The sequence below is a fragment of the Haliotis asinina genome, chromosome 10 (assembly GCF_037392515.1).
Source record: "Haliotis asinina isolate JCU_RB_2024 chromosome 10, JCU_Hal_asi_v2, whole genome shotgun sequence".
Lineage (NCBI taxonomy): Eukaryota > Metazoa > Mollusca > Gastropoda > Lepetellida > Haliotidae > Haliotis > Haliotis asinina.
In genome coordinates this window covers 35,007,806-35,028,632 of record NC_090289.1, presented here as the reverse complement: position 1 = coordinate 35,028,632, position 20,827 = coordinate 35,007,806, and the positions used below count along the sequence as shown (strand labels likewise).

The window sequence follows — 20,827 nt, the reverse complement described above, 5'->3', positions numbered from 1 at the left end:
AGGACCTCCACGGGTCTCTGTTGTACGAAACAACCTTTGCGCTAAGACTATCTTAAGTATGTGTCAAGGTATGGAAGTTCAGTCACCTTAGCACTAAGACTGCCTGAAGTTATGAGAGTTAAGATCGATTTGTATAATTCCACCCAGGAGCCTATTTCACAAAGTGATCGTAATGCTATGACTGTTGTAAGTCTCTGTTAAACTATGGGAATTACAATCACCATTGTGCTACAATTCCTAGCACTTGCCCCAAAGCGACCTTAGCGCTTAGGTGAACATATCTGGACTTCAGACGGTTGCAGTGCAATGGTTGCCATTGTTTTTTTTTCAATCTACAGTTTTTGAAAGTAAACAGGATGTTTCCAGGGCTACATTATTGGTGGTGCTTTCAAAAGTCTGAGAATCACCCTAATCATCAAACAAACGTATAGTACCAAACACTCAATTAGCTGCAAGGTGATGTGACTTGTGGTGTGAGATGATACAGTGCTATTGTTAACAGGATTTAGGCTTGCTGATTTGGTTGACACATGTCATTGTATCCAAATAGTGTAGATTGATGTGCTTGGTGATGATCACTGGATTGTGTGGTCCAGGCTCAAATATTTACTGGCTGCTGCCATAAAGCTGGAATATTGCCAAGAGCACTGCACGTCAAAGACCCAGGTTTCATTCTCCACATGGGTACGTGTGGAGTCTGGTGACCCCCACCATGATATTGCTGGAATATTGCCAAGAGCACTGCACGTCGAAGACCCAGGTTTGATTCCCCACATGGGTATGTGTGGAGTCTGGTGTCCCCACCATGATATTGCTTCAATATTGCCCAAATCAGTGTAAAAACAGCAGGACTATTTGCTGCCAAGGTTTGTCTTCTTTGTGAACTATGCGCAATACACTGGAACATGACATACCTCAGCACATAACACCCTTAACTCAGGAGGCATTTCCTTCAAACTATTGTTTTGTACAGTGTACTTTACAAAATATCCAATAGGAATCTGACAAACATATATCATTTTATACTTGATTACATTTGACTCTTTTGTGAGATGGTAATCTGATTTTGTTTGTTAATACTAAAACCACAAACAATGATATTTTATCTCGATGTGTCTACAGGTTTGGGATGTGGAGGCAACTTGACTGGCATCAACGGCAGTCTCACCAGTCCACAGTTCCCTGGCAACTTCTCTGGCGTTCAGACTTGTCGCTGGCTTATCCAAGTTCCTGCAAGACGAACTCTAACCTTGACATTTGCGACCTTGAGCGTCCAAGGAGAAGCCCGCTGTACAGACAATTATGTTGCTGTGTACAATGGCGATAGTGATGGAAATCAAATATTTGGCAGATACTGTGATGTAAGTAACCGAACATTAATGATCAGCGTAATCCATCAGAGGTGGTAATTGTGATTTGAAATCTCTCTTATTAATCAATCAGAATTAAGTGTTTTTCTAAACTCATAGCATGTGATTTATCTTTTCATTAGAAGTGATTACTTATTTCAACTGTTGACAGTAACGATGGTAGTTGTGATCTGAAACCTCTGTAAAAATCAAGTATTTTTTTTTTCATTATGCTAATATATAACCCATGAATTTGATCAACATGTTTCTTTCTTGTAGACTGTCCCAGCAACACTTACAGCTTCAGGAACAACAGCCTACGTTAAATATGTGTCGACAGGAAGTGCACCGGCACCTACATTCCGACTTCTGTTCAACAGTTAAATGCCAACCAGATTTGATTATTTATTCTTTGTGACAATTACAAAATTAGAAACTAGTAATGTTTGGTATTGTGATTCGGTCATATTTGATAGATCACTGTACGGCAAATAAATCAACATGTGTGATAAATTTGTTAAGTGATGTTTACATGTCCAGTTGTAACATATACATAAAGATATAGGTTTTTAGTCATTTTCATAGGTATACTAACAAGCAGAATTTTGACAATCACTTTTGGGATCATTTAAAAAAAAATCTTGCTTAAGGGTTATCGAGATCTGCAAGTTATTCAATGATGTAATTGTTTCATAGTGTACCACTATCTTCCTTTGAGGTGAATATTTTTGTAAAACTTTTGCTTAAAATTGTGTATATATAGTATGTTTGTGGTTGGAATGGTATTTTATCATACATTTTCAGGGATGTGTTTCAAATTATTATATGTTTATATGTTCCACATATCATTGTAAGTATCACCTGTGTAAAATCAATAAATGAGGAGCTCCTATGACTTGTGTTATGCAGCTGTGATGGACTGATGATAATCCTGGATTGCAGGTTGCTGCAGAATGATTGAGTGAGTTTGGTTTTATCCTGCTTTTGGCAAATATTCCAGTAATATCACTTTGGGGACACCAAAAACAGGTTCACACATTTATCCATGTGGGGAATCGAACCTGGGTATTCAGCGTGATGAGCAAACACTTCAACCACAAGGCTAACCCGCCATCCTGACAAATACAGGAAATATCTGAACATAAATTCAGACTTCCTTTACACTTTTAGACATTTAACCTGCTGACCAAGGGTCAAGGTGTGCCACTTTTTTTATTCAAATACTACACAAGGAACACACAGATACAACCTTGCCTCTTTATTGATACTTCTGTTAACAACCTTTTGACAGGAACAATGCTGCACATGTATGTACTGTACAACCAACAACAACTGCAGCCATTAAAATGTGAGTCCTTTACCCAGTGTGGTACTAGACCATCTATGCACACCAGCCCAGAACAAGCATTTATACAACAGATTTCAACAAGGGAGACAACTGAGAAACTAATGTATACATAAAAATATCTTTGTATATCACATTGAGTCATGGAAACATACACAACTGGTCTCAAAATGTGACCAATGGCAGGACATCAGTGATCATGTGACAAATCAAATATCGTATATATAATTATTCAAACAGTTGCTATTTTGACTATGGCTATTTTAGGCATACAAATATGAGTGTAAAATATATTGATATATTGAACTCTGAGATACAACAGTTCAGGCTTGGATACAAAAAGACTTACACTGTGAAATCTTCAAGAATTTCAAACATGAAGTTAATTTTCACACAGGGATATTTTATTAAATTTGCCTTAAATGTGAAGAGAGGGAGTAGACAAAATATTTATAAAAACAAAATTATCTGAATAATGTTGTTGATTCTCATTATTGTAACTCTAATTAAAATTTCTTTTGTTTTTTGGACTTGTCAAACTTACAAGGGTCAACTGGGCAATGAGGAACACAAGAAAAAAAGGCAGCCAAACCAGACATTCAAAAACAAACAACCAAGCTACAACATAAAAGATAGCATACAAAACGAAACAATATAAATACAACATTAGCTCTTACAAAATACTCATGAAACAAGCCACCAATAAATAGGAATATTGACGTACATATACATACAAATATATAACATACAAAAATATACAAATATTTAACACTTTATCATGCAGACTGCTGCCACTCTGGCCTCTTAGATTATTAGCTCATAAAAAAAATGTTTAAAAATTGTTCGAAGGCTTTCTAAGGCCAATCAGCATTTCACACTTCAACTGTTGTACTTTTGATTGTTAGGCATCATATATTGTGTTTTACACTACTCCAGGACTTGGTGGGTATCTCATCATCTCTTCACAAACTTCAAATAAACAGAATATGCAAATTCAGAATATGCAAATTAAAGTAAATAAAACTAATAAACAATCAAAAGTAAAGTGGTACAAAAATGGCCCATTTTGGCTCAATATTGGTTCAAATTTTAGGAATTTATTTTAAGGGGAAACAACTGAAAAAATACATCCCACTAGCACGATTTTCTCTCACACAACAATATTGAATGTCTTTTGAACATTAACTATTTTCAAACACATATAATTACTGTATTAAAACTACAACTAATTCAGAAATCCTGTCAAATCACAACCAGTTCTAAAGAATACAATACACATTGTATAAAACCTAACACACTCTCGTCATGTTCACTTTGAATGCGTTCAACAAAAAACTATGGAACTAACTTAGAGCAATGTTTGTTTTGATGAATCGTTTGATGCATTCACAAGCAAGATGATCTATTGTGCTTTTATCACGCTTCAAGATAAGGCTCAGTTTAACTTACCCAATGTAATAAATCTGTACTCTATTAGCATTACACAGGAATTATTCATGAAAATGGCATCACGTCCTCACTGACATGATCACCATTCCTCAAGGTGATCATAACCTTAAGGTGATCATAACTCCCATGCTTCACCAAACCAGTAAACCAGTCGTAGCACTAGAGTTGCTTTGTGGAACAGTCTCATGATCCACAAAACATTTGTAACATTATGACCTGTCGCAATGCTATAGTTTATCATTGGCTTATGAATATCATAGTACTGTGAACATTCAATGGATAGGGACCCAGCTCTTTTATTGCCACCCCAACAAGGGAGTTAAGAAAGACAACTCCTTGTTATATTCATTCAAACCAACATCACAAGGAGCACAGCTTGTCCTTTGGATTGGGTAAATAATCAGTCCAGATATTGTACTTGTGATGAGTGACTTGTGTCAGCTGAGACACTGTGATTGTGTTTGTTAACATATTTTTCAGTTTATAAATTGCTGATACTGTCACTTTAGGTATTCAGATGGATCCTTTTGGATAAGAGTGAATGAGTTGGATATTTTCATCATTAAGAGTGAATGAGTTGGATATTTTCATCATTTGATTTCTATCAATGCATGTGAGCTTAGGTGAGTGAGTAAGTTGGGTTTTATGCTACTTTTAGCAATATTCTAGCAGTATCACAGCAATGTCTCAGTTTTGTACGATTTACACCAGGTCAATGGTTAGCAGACAATAGTGGTCATGGTCGCATGATCAACTTTATTTCAGTGTAAAAAAATGGGGGGGGCTTTGACTTTTTTTACTTCAATACAGCAGTGTTTTCCTCTATGTTAAATATAAAACTGTCAAACCATTGGATATATGCACTTGTTCATAACAACTGTAAATCTCACAATGTTAAACAGCTAGCTATGTATGTTTAAACACTAAACTGTGCATCTGAAAAGAACACATTAATATTTTCACACAAATAATGCCATGTTTCTTAATCTGAAATACCCCTGGCTGCATCAGTACTTGTCAATTTTGCATCAAAACATCACAGATGACAAGACTATAGGTTTGCAATGAAAAGTTAATGAAGAAAATTGACAACAACCCCACCAAGAGGGTTTATGGAGCTCCGCACCATAGCACCTGGGATGCAAATAAAATATAAAAAGGATAATAATTAAGTATTTCAAAATAACTTTTCAATAATTTTCAAGATGGAGGATTAAATCCCACCTTTCCCCTCAATGCTTATGAGGGTTGTATTAAGTAGTACTAGGACTTCAGAGGTTGATGGGTCTCAGACAAAATAGCCACATGTCAGTCAGAATTCAATGAAGCACAAGCTGCATGTAATTATATCAATGATAAGTAATAACATACCTTTAACCATAAAAAACAGATATTCACAAAAATATATAATATTAGAGACTAAGTGCCAGCTATAGATGTACAAATGTTACGCAAAATATATGAAGAAATAGCACTTTTGTTAACTGAATAGCAAAACACGTAGCTTTAAAAGCCATAAATAGAACATATTTAATCCACATAATCATAATAAAACCATATTTTACAAAAATTCAATTTTCGGTTCTGCAGATGTAGAATACTATTGTAATGTCGGAAATAGAAAAGAAAAAAAACAAACTTTTTTTAGGCTGTTACACTGTATCCCTCAAATGTACACAACTGCAAATAGGATATGTAGAAACAACTCACTTCAGCCTAACCGGGCAGTCAGTGGGATGTGTGAGAGGATACCCAGAAAAGCATGTTTACTCATGATAAAAACTTATGAATAGCTTCTGAAAACAACAGATCAGACTATTGATTGCAATTAGGTCACTGAGCAGAGTGTGACAATGGACCGTCTACTCACCAAGCATGAAATGCACATGCTGCCTACGGGCAAAAGGGGTCCTCTAAAAGATATTTAGATTTTTTTGCACTTTTCATGTGTAGTGATAGAGTCTTATTTCTAAATGGACATTCAAAAGGTGCCCTTTGAAACATTATATCTCACACTAATCTGCATAAAGCTATGGTTTGTTCAAAATACATCACTTTGAAAAAATCTGCTTTGGTCATTTCTGCACTAATCTCTCCTCAGTAAAGTCCTTTTTCCACATTTCCTATCTCCCTACCATTGGGACTGTAGTTATAAACAGGTATTTCACACTTTCACATGTCAACTACATAATCTGTCTAGATAAACGTGAAAAATCCCCCCTGCACCCCCCTATTTCCGACAGTACTTGTAGGCATTCAAAAAGCTTTTATCCAAAAGTTGTCTCCCTTTGACAACTGTCCACCATTGAACTATGGAAAATTTACTTTATGGACCAAACATGTCAGTTCCATCTTCATGTCATTTTTATAACTCATGGAGACATTTGACATTTTAGAGATATATATTCCTGAGAAATTCTGGCCTAAAACTGAAAAACTATGCAGCAGAAATGTTGTTACATTCGGCCAGACCAATTTTATGTCTTGTCTTAGGGATCTGCCAGTTGATTTTTTACAAGAATAACAAAAAAAAAAACAACCCAAAATTATTTTTCCCAAATAAAATAAATAAAATCCAAATGTAAAGATATATGGAGTGAGACTTCAACTACAATGCAAACCAGCTTGTTGCACACTAAAACACCGGTATCTGTTCTTATAGACTTCAAACTGAATCTCATAATATCTCCAATAAGTCCAATTTTTTTTTTGCCTCCCTCCTTTCCATAAATTATTCGTCTGCTACTTGATTTACTGTAATGGTTGTGATAATGTCATGAGATTCTTTTAACACCAGGAGAAAACATTCACTCAAAACAAATCCCCCAAACCCATGCCATTTAGGAAGTACGCACAATTGTACGTTTTCATTCACTGCTTTCTCAAGGCATGAGAATGAAATTAATCATAGTTCATAATGTGTATGAAATGGGAGGAAATATCTATTTTTCTGAGTATAACAGAATAAACACTGCCCCTTAGCAAGTACTCGCTACACCAGTCAATTCACAGGCATTTCACCTGTATCTTTGAAAGTCTTCACATACTATATACTTCAAATTCAAAAACGATATCATTAGCTCAACACCCTAAAAATACCACAATACAATAAAATTATGTAACAAATAAGGTGAGTGCCAAATAATATAACAGCAATCTTTTCCAAACATGAATCTTGTGACCTTCACCTTGGACCTTTTTGAGGAAGTCAGTGCAGTAAAAATACCTAGCGTCCAATATATTTGTTTATGAAAATAAAATCTTGGCTTGCAGTCAAATCAAAAAGGTGGACACAAACCTCAGCAAAGAAATACACCCAACATCTACCTCAGCATGTCTGTGGTTAAAGAAACAAAAACTGCTGTTGCACAATCCTTTACTTACTACATTACACGTGTATGTGCAAGTGAAAACAATATCAAGCAGATGGCATGTTATGTCAAAGGTTCATATAAACTAAAAAACACTTTGATAATATCTCTTTCAATCTTTTGATGTATCTAGTCCTGAGATTGATTAAATCTGACTAATGTGATACATCAATATGTAATACCTGAACAATACTGAGACTATCAAAATACAAATCTAGATACTGGCGCCATTGCTAAATTTACGGAAAAAGAACTTTGTATGAATAGAAATTTGAAAAATATTCAAATGGTTTGAGAAAAAAATTATCCTTTAAGAAGCCAACTGTTTAGTATAAGTTTGCTTTTTTTCAAAATGGCTGCCAAAGCGGCAATATCATGATTTTATTTTTAGAAAGTTTAAGCAAAATAAGTGATTTTAACAAGCCATGGTATTTTAAGTTTCAGAAGTTGCAATTACCCATGAAATCAAGCTAAATAAACATAACATAACAAAATCCAAACAATAATGAAACAATACAATATCAAAGAGATCTTCAAGTGATGCGAAAATGAAGATTTTTTTTTATGGTTGACTTATCTCCAAAGATGTTTTTGGCAACAGAACCACGATACAAAACAATAGTGAGTGGTGGATTCACCAGGCTGTGCCAGAGGATCATCCATACTTTTGCAAAAATATTTTGATTTGTGCTGACAACAGCTCTGCTTTCATTGCTCATTTCATAATCCTTTGTCAAAGAAATAGAAATCTAATATAGGATATGTCTTATCTCACAACAAATATAATTATCATTGAATATTGTAATCATAATAGGCAGCTTCAAGAAGCAGTTTTAAAAATGAATATATAGATGAATCTTTAAATATAATGACAACTTTTGACATGGCCCCTTTAAATTGTATATAGTCTATTGATAAGCAGTGTTTGAAATTAAGCATGAAAGTCTACCTATTCAGGGTCTGTTTCATAACCTTAATGGTTCCCTTTATAACCTTATTTTCAAACCCTATAAGTTATTATTGCTTCTAATATGAAACATGTCACAAAATTACAATGAGTATGACAAAGCAAGCTTCTCAGCTATGGCTGTTATCACAGAAAGCTGCTAAGGATATTCAAAAAATATTTAAAACATTTTTGATAGAAGGGAAACCCGTCTACCAGTTGACAAAGGCACTGCACGTTGAAATATCAAACTCACATATTCAACACCAATTGACAATAAGGGTGCAAAATAACACTTAGATAACCATGCTCACATCGTGGAAACAAAAACACGATACAAACTGGTAGTAAGGGTTTCTCCTTCAACCTGATCCTGTCATATGAAAATATTTCCAAAACTATCCCCATGTTACACAACTTTTTTAGCCCTGCGCAAAAGTCTCAGAGAAAATAACAGAATAATAAAAGTGTTTATCAAAACAAGTCCTGCCATTAAGCCAATACTATCCCGCACTGAAAAAAATTCCCATTCAGGTAAGAGCATATGCTTTCGCTCCTGCATGTCTTGCAACACGGCTTGCAATTGGTCGAAAGTTGCCATGATTGAGCTCACATGAAACAACTGATGAGAATGGCCAATAATGTCAAACTTGCCCGGGTGTAAACGCTCGGGGAGATGTGTAGAATACAAGAATGCTGCCAAAAATGCAAAAACAAACTGACGGAAGTGGAGATAATTTGCACTTAACTGGCATTCTTCTGGTGTGCAGGTATAAAATCTTATCGCGATGGGAATGCTATCATAAAAATATGGCAGGGCAAAAGCTCCAAGTCGTAAAAACTTCCGTGAAATACCGGACTTCATAAACCGCGTTTCGCAGGCGGCAATGGTACAAAAAAGTGCATTGGCTGCTGCACCAATGATGTAGAAATCGGCATACCAGGTATTCCTGAGACTGGCAGGGAAGACATAGGCACGGTAGGCGAGGGCTACGCCAAAACTAAACAAACTTAACGCAGAATAGTCCAGGAAGAAACAAATGTGACGAGCATTATCTGACATTGTGTTGAATGTGTGGGCAACAGCACTCGCAAGAGGAAAAATACAGCAGGCAAACATGTAGGCAAGCAGTGGCCACGTGTAGCTGTCATGGCGGAAGTCCAAGGTCTCGGCAAGGCCCTTCATTACATACATGAAGTACCAAGAGGGTAGGAAATGGGTCCAGAAATTCAGGGTTTCATTTGTAGCGTCAAACAGACTTAGGATGCATTGTTTGGCTGAACTTTTAGGATGTCTGTACCCTCTGAGAATGAAGAGTTCATGGAAATGTTCAGGAACTTGTTCCACCTGGTAGAGCTGGCCACTAAGTCCAGGATTCGAGGTTGTCATGGTGTTTGACTTGTGGAATTTGGCTTCGTGAACTGAATAATCCATTTTTTCTGTAAAGAAACAAAAATGTTACATTAAGACAAAATGATAATCTACTTTGGGGAACACTGAATTTAAGATGGGCCTACAGTGAGAAAAGCTAATGCTTCAACTATTAAGTTACCCCTCTCCCCTCTAGCTAACAAGACGGTTCCTGACTGATGACATGTTGCCATTCCATATGATTTCAAGAGCATTTCACATTATTGCACATCCTTCAAGGCTTCAGCCAATGAGAAAAGAACGATTTCATCATTGGGTGAAGAAATTAACACTGATGTGAGAACAGAAATGCCCTTAATAGACAACATTCGGACTGCAGTTCTCAATTGTTTTAATCATTTAAATGGACATACTTTTGTCAAACATATATGTAACAGGGACTCAGCAACAAAATATTGGTCTGACCTATTTTATTTCTTGTTTTACAGAAAAACCCACATGAATTTTTAGAGGCATTGTTCTTTTCACGCTCACACTTGCTGAGATGCTCGAAGTACTGACATACACAAATACTGTTTAAAAATTCAGTTTAAAATCTTTGAGAACAAATACCGTTGTTTTAGTGTCAAACAAACTGCCTTCCATACCTGAAGTCTCACTCCCATCTATCTTAACAATGGGATTTTACTTTTTAGAGCATGGAAAATTTACTTTATTTTTATTTCCTTATTCTTAACAAAATATGACTGGTAGATCAGTCACACAACAAATAAAATTAGTGTGGCCTTAATTACAAAACAAACTTTGAAAACAAAAACCAATCAAGAACTGTTATACAGGGTGACATCAAATCAGACATTACAATAATAGAACAGACACTCCATGTGAATAATTTGAACTAAATACTGTCACATGTATAGAGTTATCACATAAACTTCATTTAAATGTATATAATTGAGTTAATCAATTCTGCATGTGACCAGGGAGCAGTCATTGGATTAGAATGTCAGGTATCATGTTATTGCTATGCTTCAACTTTATTATGAGTATTTGTGCGTGATTTCAATTTTTATATAATTCTACTAATTTTCAGTGACTGGAAATTAAAAATTGTCATTATGAGAAATCTTGGCTTTGAAAGGTTATTCTTTTGGTTTAATCCCAACCAACTGTAACATATTTGAGACAACATAGAGTATTTATGAAAAATGTATGTATTTCCATGAAAACTAACCTGTGTCAAGCATCAGTAGTGTTAATCTGATCCAGGATGGGTGAGTGAGTGAGTGAGTTTCCTTTTAGACTGTTTTCATTCCAGCAATATCATAACAGGGGACCCCCGAAATGGGATTCACACTTTAAACCCATGTGGGGGTCTTCAACCAGATGAAAGCATGCTTTAATCACTATGTTAACCCACCGCCTGTTTCAGTATGGGAATAGTCAGTTGGTGATGTGCTGCTCAGTTTAATCACATTTCACCAAAAAAGATGATGAGTAATTCACTGAGTCACAGTCAAAACTAGATTCTACCATGACAGTGCTAAAAGTCTTCACAACAGACCCATAAAAATTCATACAAACATTTAAGCAAAAACAAACACTCTTTCAATTATTTCACCTTTTCAACTCAAATTATTAATTTTCTCCAGTGAAATGTCCGACATCATTCCTACAAAAACCTTCAATTCAAAACAGGGAAATATTTATGCTGAAACATTCATACGCAAGTCCATTAGCTTCAAAATCTCCTCTCCTCTGCTCTCTAACTCAAAAACAAATAATCATAAATTACTCAAACTAATGCCAAATAGGAAAGACACACTAACTCTTCACAATTTTGTTATAATTTTCGTCAACAACATGTAACAGTTGTTTAACAAACCATCCCTATCTCCATTTGATACTGCAAGATTTGTGACAAGTGTGTAGCAACAGCTCAGGTAAAAGCCAGGTAAGTGGGAGGTATGGGCAAATTTGACGATTTATCCTACTGATTGAACAATTGATTCATCTCACACAATGACGTTTACTGGTGATGTTAAAACTTTAATTTACAAGGTCTACAACTACTTCAAGTCTTAAATGTACATGTTGTGCTGTTGGGGTTCCAGAGCAGCAATTGAAAACATTAACAAAACAAAGACAAACTCATTCTTCAAACCAGAGTGCCCAGGAGGGGGAGTCGGTGAGAGTAAGTGGTGTATTAAAATCCACAAAAATTTATACAAACCTGTAGAGGTTATGAATTCTTTGAAGAATGTCCTCCTTGGGGTACATATATAGCATTAAAATGTCCATTTTAAAATGCCTACGACAGTTGTAACAATATTGAATAAATATTTTACAAAACAAAAAACTCGTTTTGTCTTGTGAGACCACCCCTACATGGCCCCTACCTGGGCCCCTTGACAGCCAAGAGCAGGTAACTCCCGCCGCGAACCTCGCACCTCACTTTTCATGCTGAACTCGTCAGACAGAATGTGGGGAGGTGGGTGGCCGTACCCCAAGGAGGACATTCTTCAAAGAATTCATAACCTCTACAGGTTTGTATAATTCTTTTTCAGAAGAAGTCCTCCTTGGGGTACATATATAGCATAAGACAGACTCCCAACGAACGTGAGTCGGGAGAGGCATTCTGTCTGCTAACATATACCCTTCACACTCTCTCATACACTGCCGAAGCTGCGAGAGATAAAGGAAACACTTACCCAAACACCGAGACCGCTGATGTCAATCAGGCGGGGGCGTGGCAAATGTGGGGTATAGCCAATGAACGGCTGCGCTCAGGACTGATGGACATGAGTCCACATTCCCCAAACCAGCGAACAGTGCCGGGAACAACAGTGCATAATAACAGTAGCGTATATCGACGCTATAAGAAAGTGCCATCGTCTTCTTGGTACTTTTTTTGTTTTTTTTGTAATATATATATATATATATAAATATATATACAAAAACCACCACCAGTATAAAATCCACCACCATAATGAATTTACTGACCCATCACCAGAGGTAAAAATACACATGATCTCGATGTCATTAGCTCATTCAGCTAGGGAGGGTCACGACCCTGCCCACTGGAGAGAACTGTCTGACCAAACCGAGCACGCTCCCTCGAGTGTTTGTCCAACTGATAGTGTCGGATGAACGTGCTCGGCCGGCTCCAAATAGCCGCTGAGCAGATCTCCTCAATGGGCAGTGCCGCTGCATAAGCTTGTGATGTAGCCACTGCCCTAACCGAATGAGCTTTCAGCCCTTGGGGTATAGTTAACCCCTTATGGGTGTAAGCCATACAAATGGCAGAGACAAGCCACCTAGAAATGGTTTGCTTGTTCGCCGGCAGACCAGCTCTCCCCCTGCCATAACAGCAAAACAACTGTTTATCCTTCCGGATATCAGCAGTTCGTTTGATATAAGCTCTGAGAGTTTTACGGACATCTAAGACATGAGTACGTCGACGAGGGAGGCTGCATGAGCGTAGGTAGCTCGATAGGTGCTGTAACATGAAAAGCGCCTGCGATCTTAGGATCGAAGCCAGAATTGTGTCTGCAACTGGTGCAGGAATTCCGCTCGCCTGGAGGCGATCCCTGACAGTGGCCAAGCCACCCATTGAATCCTGGGATTCGGGTGCGGCGCTCCGTTCTGGGATAATAAGTCCGGTCGAAAGGGTAACAGGATAGGAGGCAGTGCCAGAAACCTGAGTAACACCGGAAACCAGCTTTGAGACGACCAAAGAGGGGCAAGAAGCACTAACAGTCGAGCTGGTTGGGTGGCAAGCTGCGAGAGGACCCTGGGAATCAGTGGCAGAGGTGGGAACGCCCACAATACCCTGTCCGTCCAATCGAGTTGGAAGGCGTCCTGGGCGATGGCTCTCGGATCCGGTATCCGAGAGCAAAACACCAGAATCTGGTTCGTCCCCCCAGAGGCAAACAGATCCACCTGGAACGACCCGAACAACCGGGAGATAGTCTCGAATATCTCCCAATGTAACATCCACTCGTGTGGAGCCAGAACACGTCGAGAGAGCGCATCTGCTCGAACATTGTCCACCCCCGGGAGATACACGGGACACACCCGCACGTTGAACTGGTCGCACCAAAGTAGAAACTGCCACGCCTCCTGAAGGAGAGACGGAGACACCGTACCGCCCTGTTTCAGGATATAGGTCATTGCCGTCTGGTTGTCCATCTCTAGACGCACCACACAGCCGCTGACCATCTCCCGAAAATGTCGGAACACCAGCCGGACAGCTCTCAATTCTAGCACATTGATGTGCAGGTGCGTCTCGTTCTGCGACCACAGGCCCGAGACTGATTGACTGCCCAGTACACCCACCCACCCCGTGAGGGAGGCGTCTGTCTGAATTGAGAGATCTGGTAAGGGAGCGTCCAGGGGCAGTCCCCTGGATAGATTCCCTACCACTGTCAACCACCATAAATGAGGAAGTAACCACCCCGGAGCGTGGAGCATTGTCTCGTAGCTCTGGGAATGAGACCACATCCGAGCCAAGGCGTACTGAATGGGCCGCATCCTCAACCGCGCTCTCCACTGTCGCCGCCATGTTGCCTAGCAACTGGAGCCAAGTCCGAGCTGTGGCCGAGGGGGACTTGAGAAATTGTAGAACAACTCTCTGAACTCTCTGAGATTCGATCCGGAGATAGGGAGACCAAGCCTCGCGCTGTCTCGAATCGTGCGCCTAAGAAGATCAGATATTGTGTGGGAACGAGTTCTGATTTCTTTAGATTGATAATCCAACCCAACTTGGTGAGAATACACATGACTGCAAACGTCGCATCTCGACTCAAGTGAGCGGCAAGTGCCCGAAGGAGCCAGTCGTCCAGGTACGGATGACAACACCTGCCCTGTGACCTGGCCACTTGCGCTGGGATTAGCATAACCTTGGTGAACACCCTCGGAGCCGTAGCGATGCCGAAGGGAAGCACCCGAAACTGATAGCATACCCCGTCGAAGGAAAACCGGAGGTACTTCCTGAACTGGGGATGCATGGGAATGTGCAGGTATGCATCCTTGAGATCGATGGACGTAAGCCAATCGCCTCTTTCTACAGATGAGATCACCGACCTCAGTGTCTCCATCTTGAATGAAGGGACCTGCAACAATTTGTTCAGACCTTTTAGATTTAGAATAGGTCTGAACCCTCCGTCCTTTTTGGGAACTAGGAAATAAGTGGAATAAAACCCCTCTTGTTCCTGTCCCCTCGGAACCACCTCGATGGCCGCCTTGACCAGTAATGACTGGACCTCGGCGCGGAGCACCTCGGCTTTCTCCGGAACAGCCGGCACTGGCGTGCAACGGATTCCGGAAAAGAGAGGTGGGTCTCGCTTCCACTGTGGTAAGTGGCCATCCCTGAGTGTGGATAGGACCCAGGGATTGGATGTGACCTTTTCCCATTCCGGCAGGAAGAGAGAAAGGCGGCCACCCACAGGGACATGTGGTAGAAGGCAGTGAATCCCCGACGTCAGCAGTACTCCGCCTGTTTGATTCGGGGTCATGAAGGGCACCAGAGGAGAGACTACTGGGAAGTCGGTGCCGACTTCCCTTTCCTCTGAAAAAGCTGCTGGGGCCCGGCAGCCTTGCCCTTACCCATACCTTTACCCTTGCCCTTGCGCACCTGCAAAGGCTGCGCCCATTTGGCAGTGTCCTTGGTTGGAACCAAAGGATACACCGAGGCAAGGGTCGAGGGCCGCACACGAATGCGGCTGCTCCAATAAGGGTTTAGAATCCTTAAAAGTGGAAACAGCCTCCGCGGCCTCCCGAACTACTGTTGCCGCTCCCGGAAACAGGGTGGAACCCATCTGGTAAGGCAACGCAAGAAGAGCCTGCTGCGTGGCCAGCGAATACCGCGCCACCGAGAGCCACAGCCTACGGAGGGCCATAACCGCAGACATCATCTGGCACACTGAGGACCTAATCAAGTCCCGTGCCAAATGAGACTGCACCTCTGTAAGCTGCTGCGCTAGGGTCGAGGGGGTAGACTCCCCCTTGCCCCCCTCACTGTCCACCAGCTGGCGCTGTAACACCGAAGTGTACGCAGCATGGATGGTGACCTTGAGGCATTGCGCAGCGTTGCGGTACTGCTCCTCAAATGACCTATAGGCGGATTTGAGGGCAGTCGCATTGGAAGTAGAGGGTGGTAGCCTTTGACCCTGCCTCGCCGAGGCAAGCGAGCTGCCAGATGAACCCCCCAGGGCAACCGACGCATAAATGCAGTCGTCTACCACAGGGGGGTTATAAATGCCGAGATCCCCCATCAGGTATCTCTGATCAAGCTCCGGTAAATCAAAGCGAGATCGGGATCCCGACAGGAGGGGGTTGATAACATCGGCTTGACGGGATGATGCGGAGCCGAGTATCCGCCACCTTCGTCGGAGCGAATGCCTCCCCTGGGAGCCGAAACTCCATGGGGTCGGGCGTCGCCGTGGCCACAACCACCTGAGGCAGGACAGTAGCTATACGCTCCCGTACCTGCCTCAGGGAGGCGCCGAGCGAAAAAGAAGCTTTGCTAGGCCCCTCCCGACCCTCCCCTTCCTCCATGATCTCCTCGACGCGATCCTCCAGCAACGACGTCTCTGACTCCAGAGACAGCTCCGGAGGATCGGTCGAGGGAACATCGGAGAGTGAGAGCGGCTCAACGCCATGGACCCGACCGAGACCGAGTCCATGTGACGCATAGCCGGCCCCGCTTCCCTAGGAAGACCGAGAGAGGTCGTCCCCGAGTGAGAGGGACCCCTTGGGACGCCATATTAGAAGCCACACCCCCATCCGGATGGACGCCGATCTCCTGACGGAGACCAGACATCGCGTCCGAAATGAGCGTGTGGACCGAAGCCATTTGCTGCTGTAAAAGATTGGTTAGCATATCAAGGGTTAAGGGTTGTGATGGTTGAGACGGAGGTGCACTGGATGAAGTGGAAGCCACCGCCGGGGGGGGGAGGGGGGGGGGGGGGGGGGGGGGGGGGGGGGGGGGGGCGACTGTACATTTCGCTGATTTGGAAGATTTCCCCCTCGCCGAAGAACCCTTCTTTTTCTCCCCTTTAGCTTTTTTTGAGGGTGGCTCCTGGGCCCAAATGTCACCCCCCGCCTGAATATCAAAGACCGATAGAATATAAGGTCTGCGTGCCTAGTCTTTATGGCCCTGGGTGAAAACCCCTGGCAAATAGCACACCCCTGGTCGTCATGTGCGTCTTCAGCGAGGCACCTGAGGCAGGACGTGTGTGAATCTTGGGGGGGCAGCATGGCGCTGCATGTTGAGCATCCTTTAAACTGGAAAAAACAGAACCAAGCTATGTAGTAGCAAGGTCCGTAAATCCACTAAGCACACATAATTTTTACAGAGAAAAATAAAACGCACGGGCGATATCTAATCTGTAAAAAATAGCAGCTATTATACTGAACTGTATGAATAGCCCCAATGCGCCTAAGTAGAGAAGCCTTAAAGGATACTATACTAAAACATACCAATTGCAAGCAAAGGAAAAATCCTTTATCACCCCATAGCAATAGAATCCACACCAAATTTTTTTAATTAACAAGGCTGGAAACATTAACCATGCGGAACATGCTGACCGCCATCTTGCCAGCCACATGGCTGAAAGACGCGGACACCACGCAAAGTTACAACATTTCATGAATGAAAAGGTCTAACCTATGAATTCCTAATAGCGCCCGTGCATAAAAAAGGAACCATACATACAGAGTTAGAAGTCTTCTCACTCATAGTTAGCCGTAAGCTTTGACAGTACTTGAGTCTTTGTGCTGGACGTCTGTCTCGTATGACGACAGTATGAAAAGTGAGGTGCGAGGTTCGCGGCGGGAGTTACCTGCTCTTGGCTGTCAAGGGGCCCAGGTAGGGGCCCTGTAGGGGTGGTCTCACAAGACAAAATGAGTTTTTTGTTTTGTAAAATATTTATTCAATATTGTTACAACTGTCGTAGGCATTTTAAAATGGACATTTTAATGCTATATATGTACCCCAAGGAGGACTTCTTCTGAAAAAGAATGAAAAACTTCATTCATTTCAAAAACAACTTGTCCAGAACACTATCCAAAGTTTATATAACAAAAACAGACACTTATCATTACACATATTGCAAAAAGAAATGGAACCTCAACATTCCCTCTCAATATCTAAGTACCAGTTCTGAAAATGGCTTCATAAGTTCGCAATTCAGTACACCAAAGTTAGTGGGGAAGTGAGACGTATTCTTTGCAAAAGATCACATATTGTGCGAATGAGAAATAATTCTTTATGCACCATACATCAAAAGAGCAAAAAGGGGTTTGAGCCTGTTTATCTTGATGACACTTGCGTAAATGCAAGCCACACTGCAGCAATGCAATGGGTTCCTAGCACTGAAAAGGCCTGTTTCAGTAGACTGCCAATAAGCAAAGGAAAGCAACTCATAGTGCTTCATACAGGTTGTAAATCTGTGGGACTATTATCTAGGTGTTGTCTTGTGTTTAAGGCTAAAGGCAAAGACAACTGAGATAACAACACGGACATGAATGGACAGGCTTAAATGGAATGGGTACAGAAACAACTGGTACTGGTGTTGCCATCAAAGATCTTTACTGTCATGGACAATGCTCCATATCTAGTGTTCAGGATCCTGATACGAAGGACTTAACTTCAAATTCAAGGAGGACAGACATGATTGTGATGAGAAAACCATAATGTACCATTTCACATAACACAACAAAACCAAATCCTTATGAAATCAGTATAATCAACAAAAGAGCACCTGTGTATAAAACTGACCAGTATCTGAAATCACAAACTCATTATGTCTTACATTTGCCCCCTGATCACTGTAATTTGAACCAGATTGAACTGATCTGGGGTATCATTAAATCGGCCATTGCTCGGAATAACACAATATTTAAAATGACAGACTTTCAATACCTAGTCCACGAATCCATGGCTAAGATTTCATAAGACACATAGAAAAAATCAGTTGAGAAAGTTGAAATTGCTGTGGTGCATCAGTACTGGCTTCAAAGTGGTTTACAACAGGTGACTATCAGTCTTGTTATCATATGAGTGCACTCTGATGACTGACAGCAATGACTCCATGTCTGATTCAGAAGCACAGTGTGATGACTTTTGATACCATTCCCTACTGATGAACTCAACATCACATGTGCACTTGCTTACCTGGTTTTTACCTGAGCTGTTGCTACACCCATGTCACAAATCTTGCAGTATCGAATGAAAACAATGATGGTTTGTTCAACAACCTTTATATTTTGTTGACAAAAATTATAACAAAATCCTGCCAAAAAGGTGTATTTTTCTTATTTACTTTGGCGTTAGTTTGAGTCATTTACGATTATTTGTTTTTGAGTTAGAGTGCAATTCATTCAGGAGATTTTGACTCAAATGGACAATACATGAAACTGTGCCTTTCTTGTTTACTTCAAGTACAAACACACTGATGACAAGATTTGAACAAGTGGATCTGATCATGACACGAGTAATCCTTTCCTTTTACTTACCAGTATATCTTAGTTAAAGCCATTTCTACACCTCCCCCTAATGAGTTAAACAAGAATTAGGTGTAACGTGACCCAATATTCTGCCCATTATCACCAGTCATCTTCAATAAGGAAACAATCACGGATAACTTGACAGTTGGACATGTTGCCATGGTAACTGCTGTTGTCTATAATTAGTAATGACCGTATTTTTCGCAGGTTGTGTTACCCATCATCCATAATGAAAAGAAACGGGATTGTTGAAACATCCTCCACCAGAATACATGAACACCCCTTTTTTAGCATTTTGTAGTTTTTCATCCTTGCTTGACAATGGTTTAGGAACCTATATCGAAACACACATCATGTTGTCATACAGAAGCAGTTATCTGTAGCATACCTTTCCTATTATTTTCAAACTTCTAAATCAAACAGTTCAGATTGTAAATATTACCATATGGACCATACAATCAATGAACTGACATCATGGTCATCAATCTATGCATCTGGGACATGATGACATGCTTTAACCAACTCACTGATCCTGACCAAAACACTGTTAAAGGGAAACCATTGTTAGGGATAGGACGTTATCTTGGGCATGGTGTGCTAACACCTTGACAACAGAGCTACCATTTGAGCTCTTTTGAATGTAGACAACATTAGGACAGGACAGGATAGGAAATTTTGATGAAGTAAATCTAATGGTGCAAGTCACAATAGTCAGTGTTGTTGGTCAGAAGCGCTTGCATTGAAACATGAATAGCTCTTGTAATGGTATATTTTTATGAAGTAAAAAAACATTCTGAACAAATCAATATGTAGATAAATAAAAACCCATTCAGGCAGCCGGCCAAATTAAATGTGAATGGTATGTGGCTCTTGCACACAACTTATCATGACACAAAAGTCAAGTTTACGCTGTATTGGACAGTTTTCCACACTCTCCTACCCAGAGTTCCATGCGGCGAGCCAGCATAGTATCTCTACCACAGATCAGAAAGATGTGACGATTCCTCACATCTTACACAGTTCATTCAATATAACATGCACATTTCATAATTGTTTTATTTTTTAAGAGTCCACACAACTAATTAAATATCATTGTTAAACTGGTTCAGTTTCACTGAGAAATTATCCTAAAACATGTAACACTATTTCGATTTGTGCAGCGATCCATTATTTACATGGATTGTACGGCCCCACGTGCTGTCATCGAAGCCTCACGGAGAAGAAAACATGTAGCCGGTTTCAAATATAAATATGTATTATCATAAACCTTTTTGATGTGGTTGTAGAAGAATATTTACGTAACAGTGTAAAATAATATGAAAACCTTGACAAATCTCTTGCAATATGTCAGTTTCAGCTTATTTAGGAATATACCTCATTTGTTTACTAACAAGAGAAAAGTCTGATCATGTGACATGCAAATTAGCCTGCGGCAGTGATGTTACGCTGCATCGGAGTGCAAGTATTCCAGCACTGTCACAGATG

General features: G+C 40.5%; 2 protein-coding genes across 2 annotated transcripts in view; one reads left to right on the top strand and one right to left on the bottom strand.

Moving 5' to 3' along the window:
* Positions 1–2,242, top strand: part of LOC137298017 (cubilin-like) — a 67,105-nt gene extending 64,863 nt beyond the window's left edge. Inside the window, exons 67-68 of the mRNA XM_067830047.1 lie at positions 1,123–1,361; positions 1,629–2,242. Of these exons, the coding sequence (XP_067686148.1) occupies positions 1,123–1,361; positions 1,629–1,733 (344 nt within the window). The 3' untranslated portion in view covers positions 1,734–2,242. The remainder of the gene's footprint in view (positions 1–1,122; positions 1,362–1,628) is intronic.
* Positions 2,243–2,592: 350 nt separating this feature from the next.
* LOC137298015 (membrane progestin receptor gamma-like) overlaps positions 2,593–20,827 on the bottom strand; it is a 29,558-nt gene continuing 11,323 nt past the window's right edge. The window contains exon 2 of the mRNA XM_067830044.1: positions 2,593–9,900. Coding sequence (XP_067686145.1) covers positions 8,870–9,895 — 1,026 coding nt within the window. The 5' untranslated portion in view covers positions 9,896–9,900 and the 3' untranslated portion in view covers positions 2,593–8,869. The remainder of the gene's footprint in view (positions 9,901–20,827) is intronic.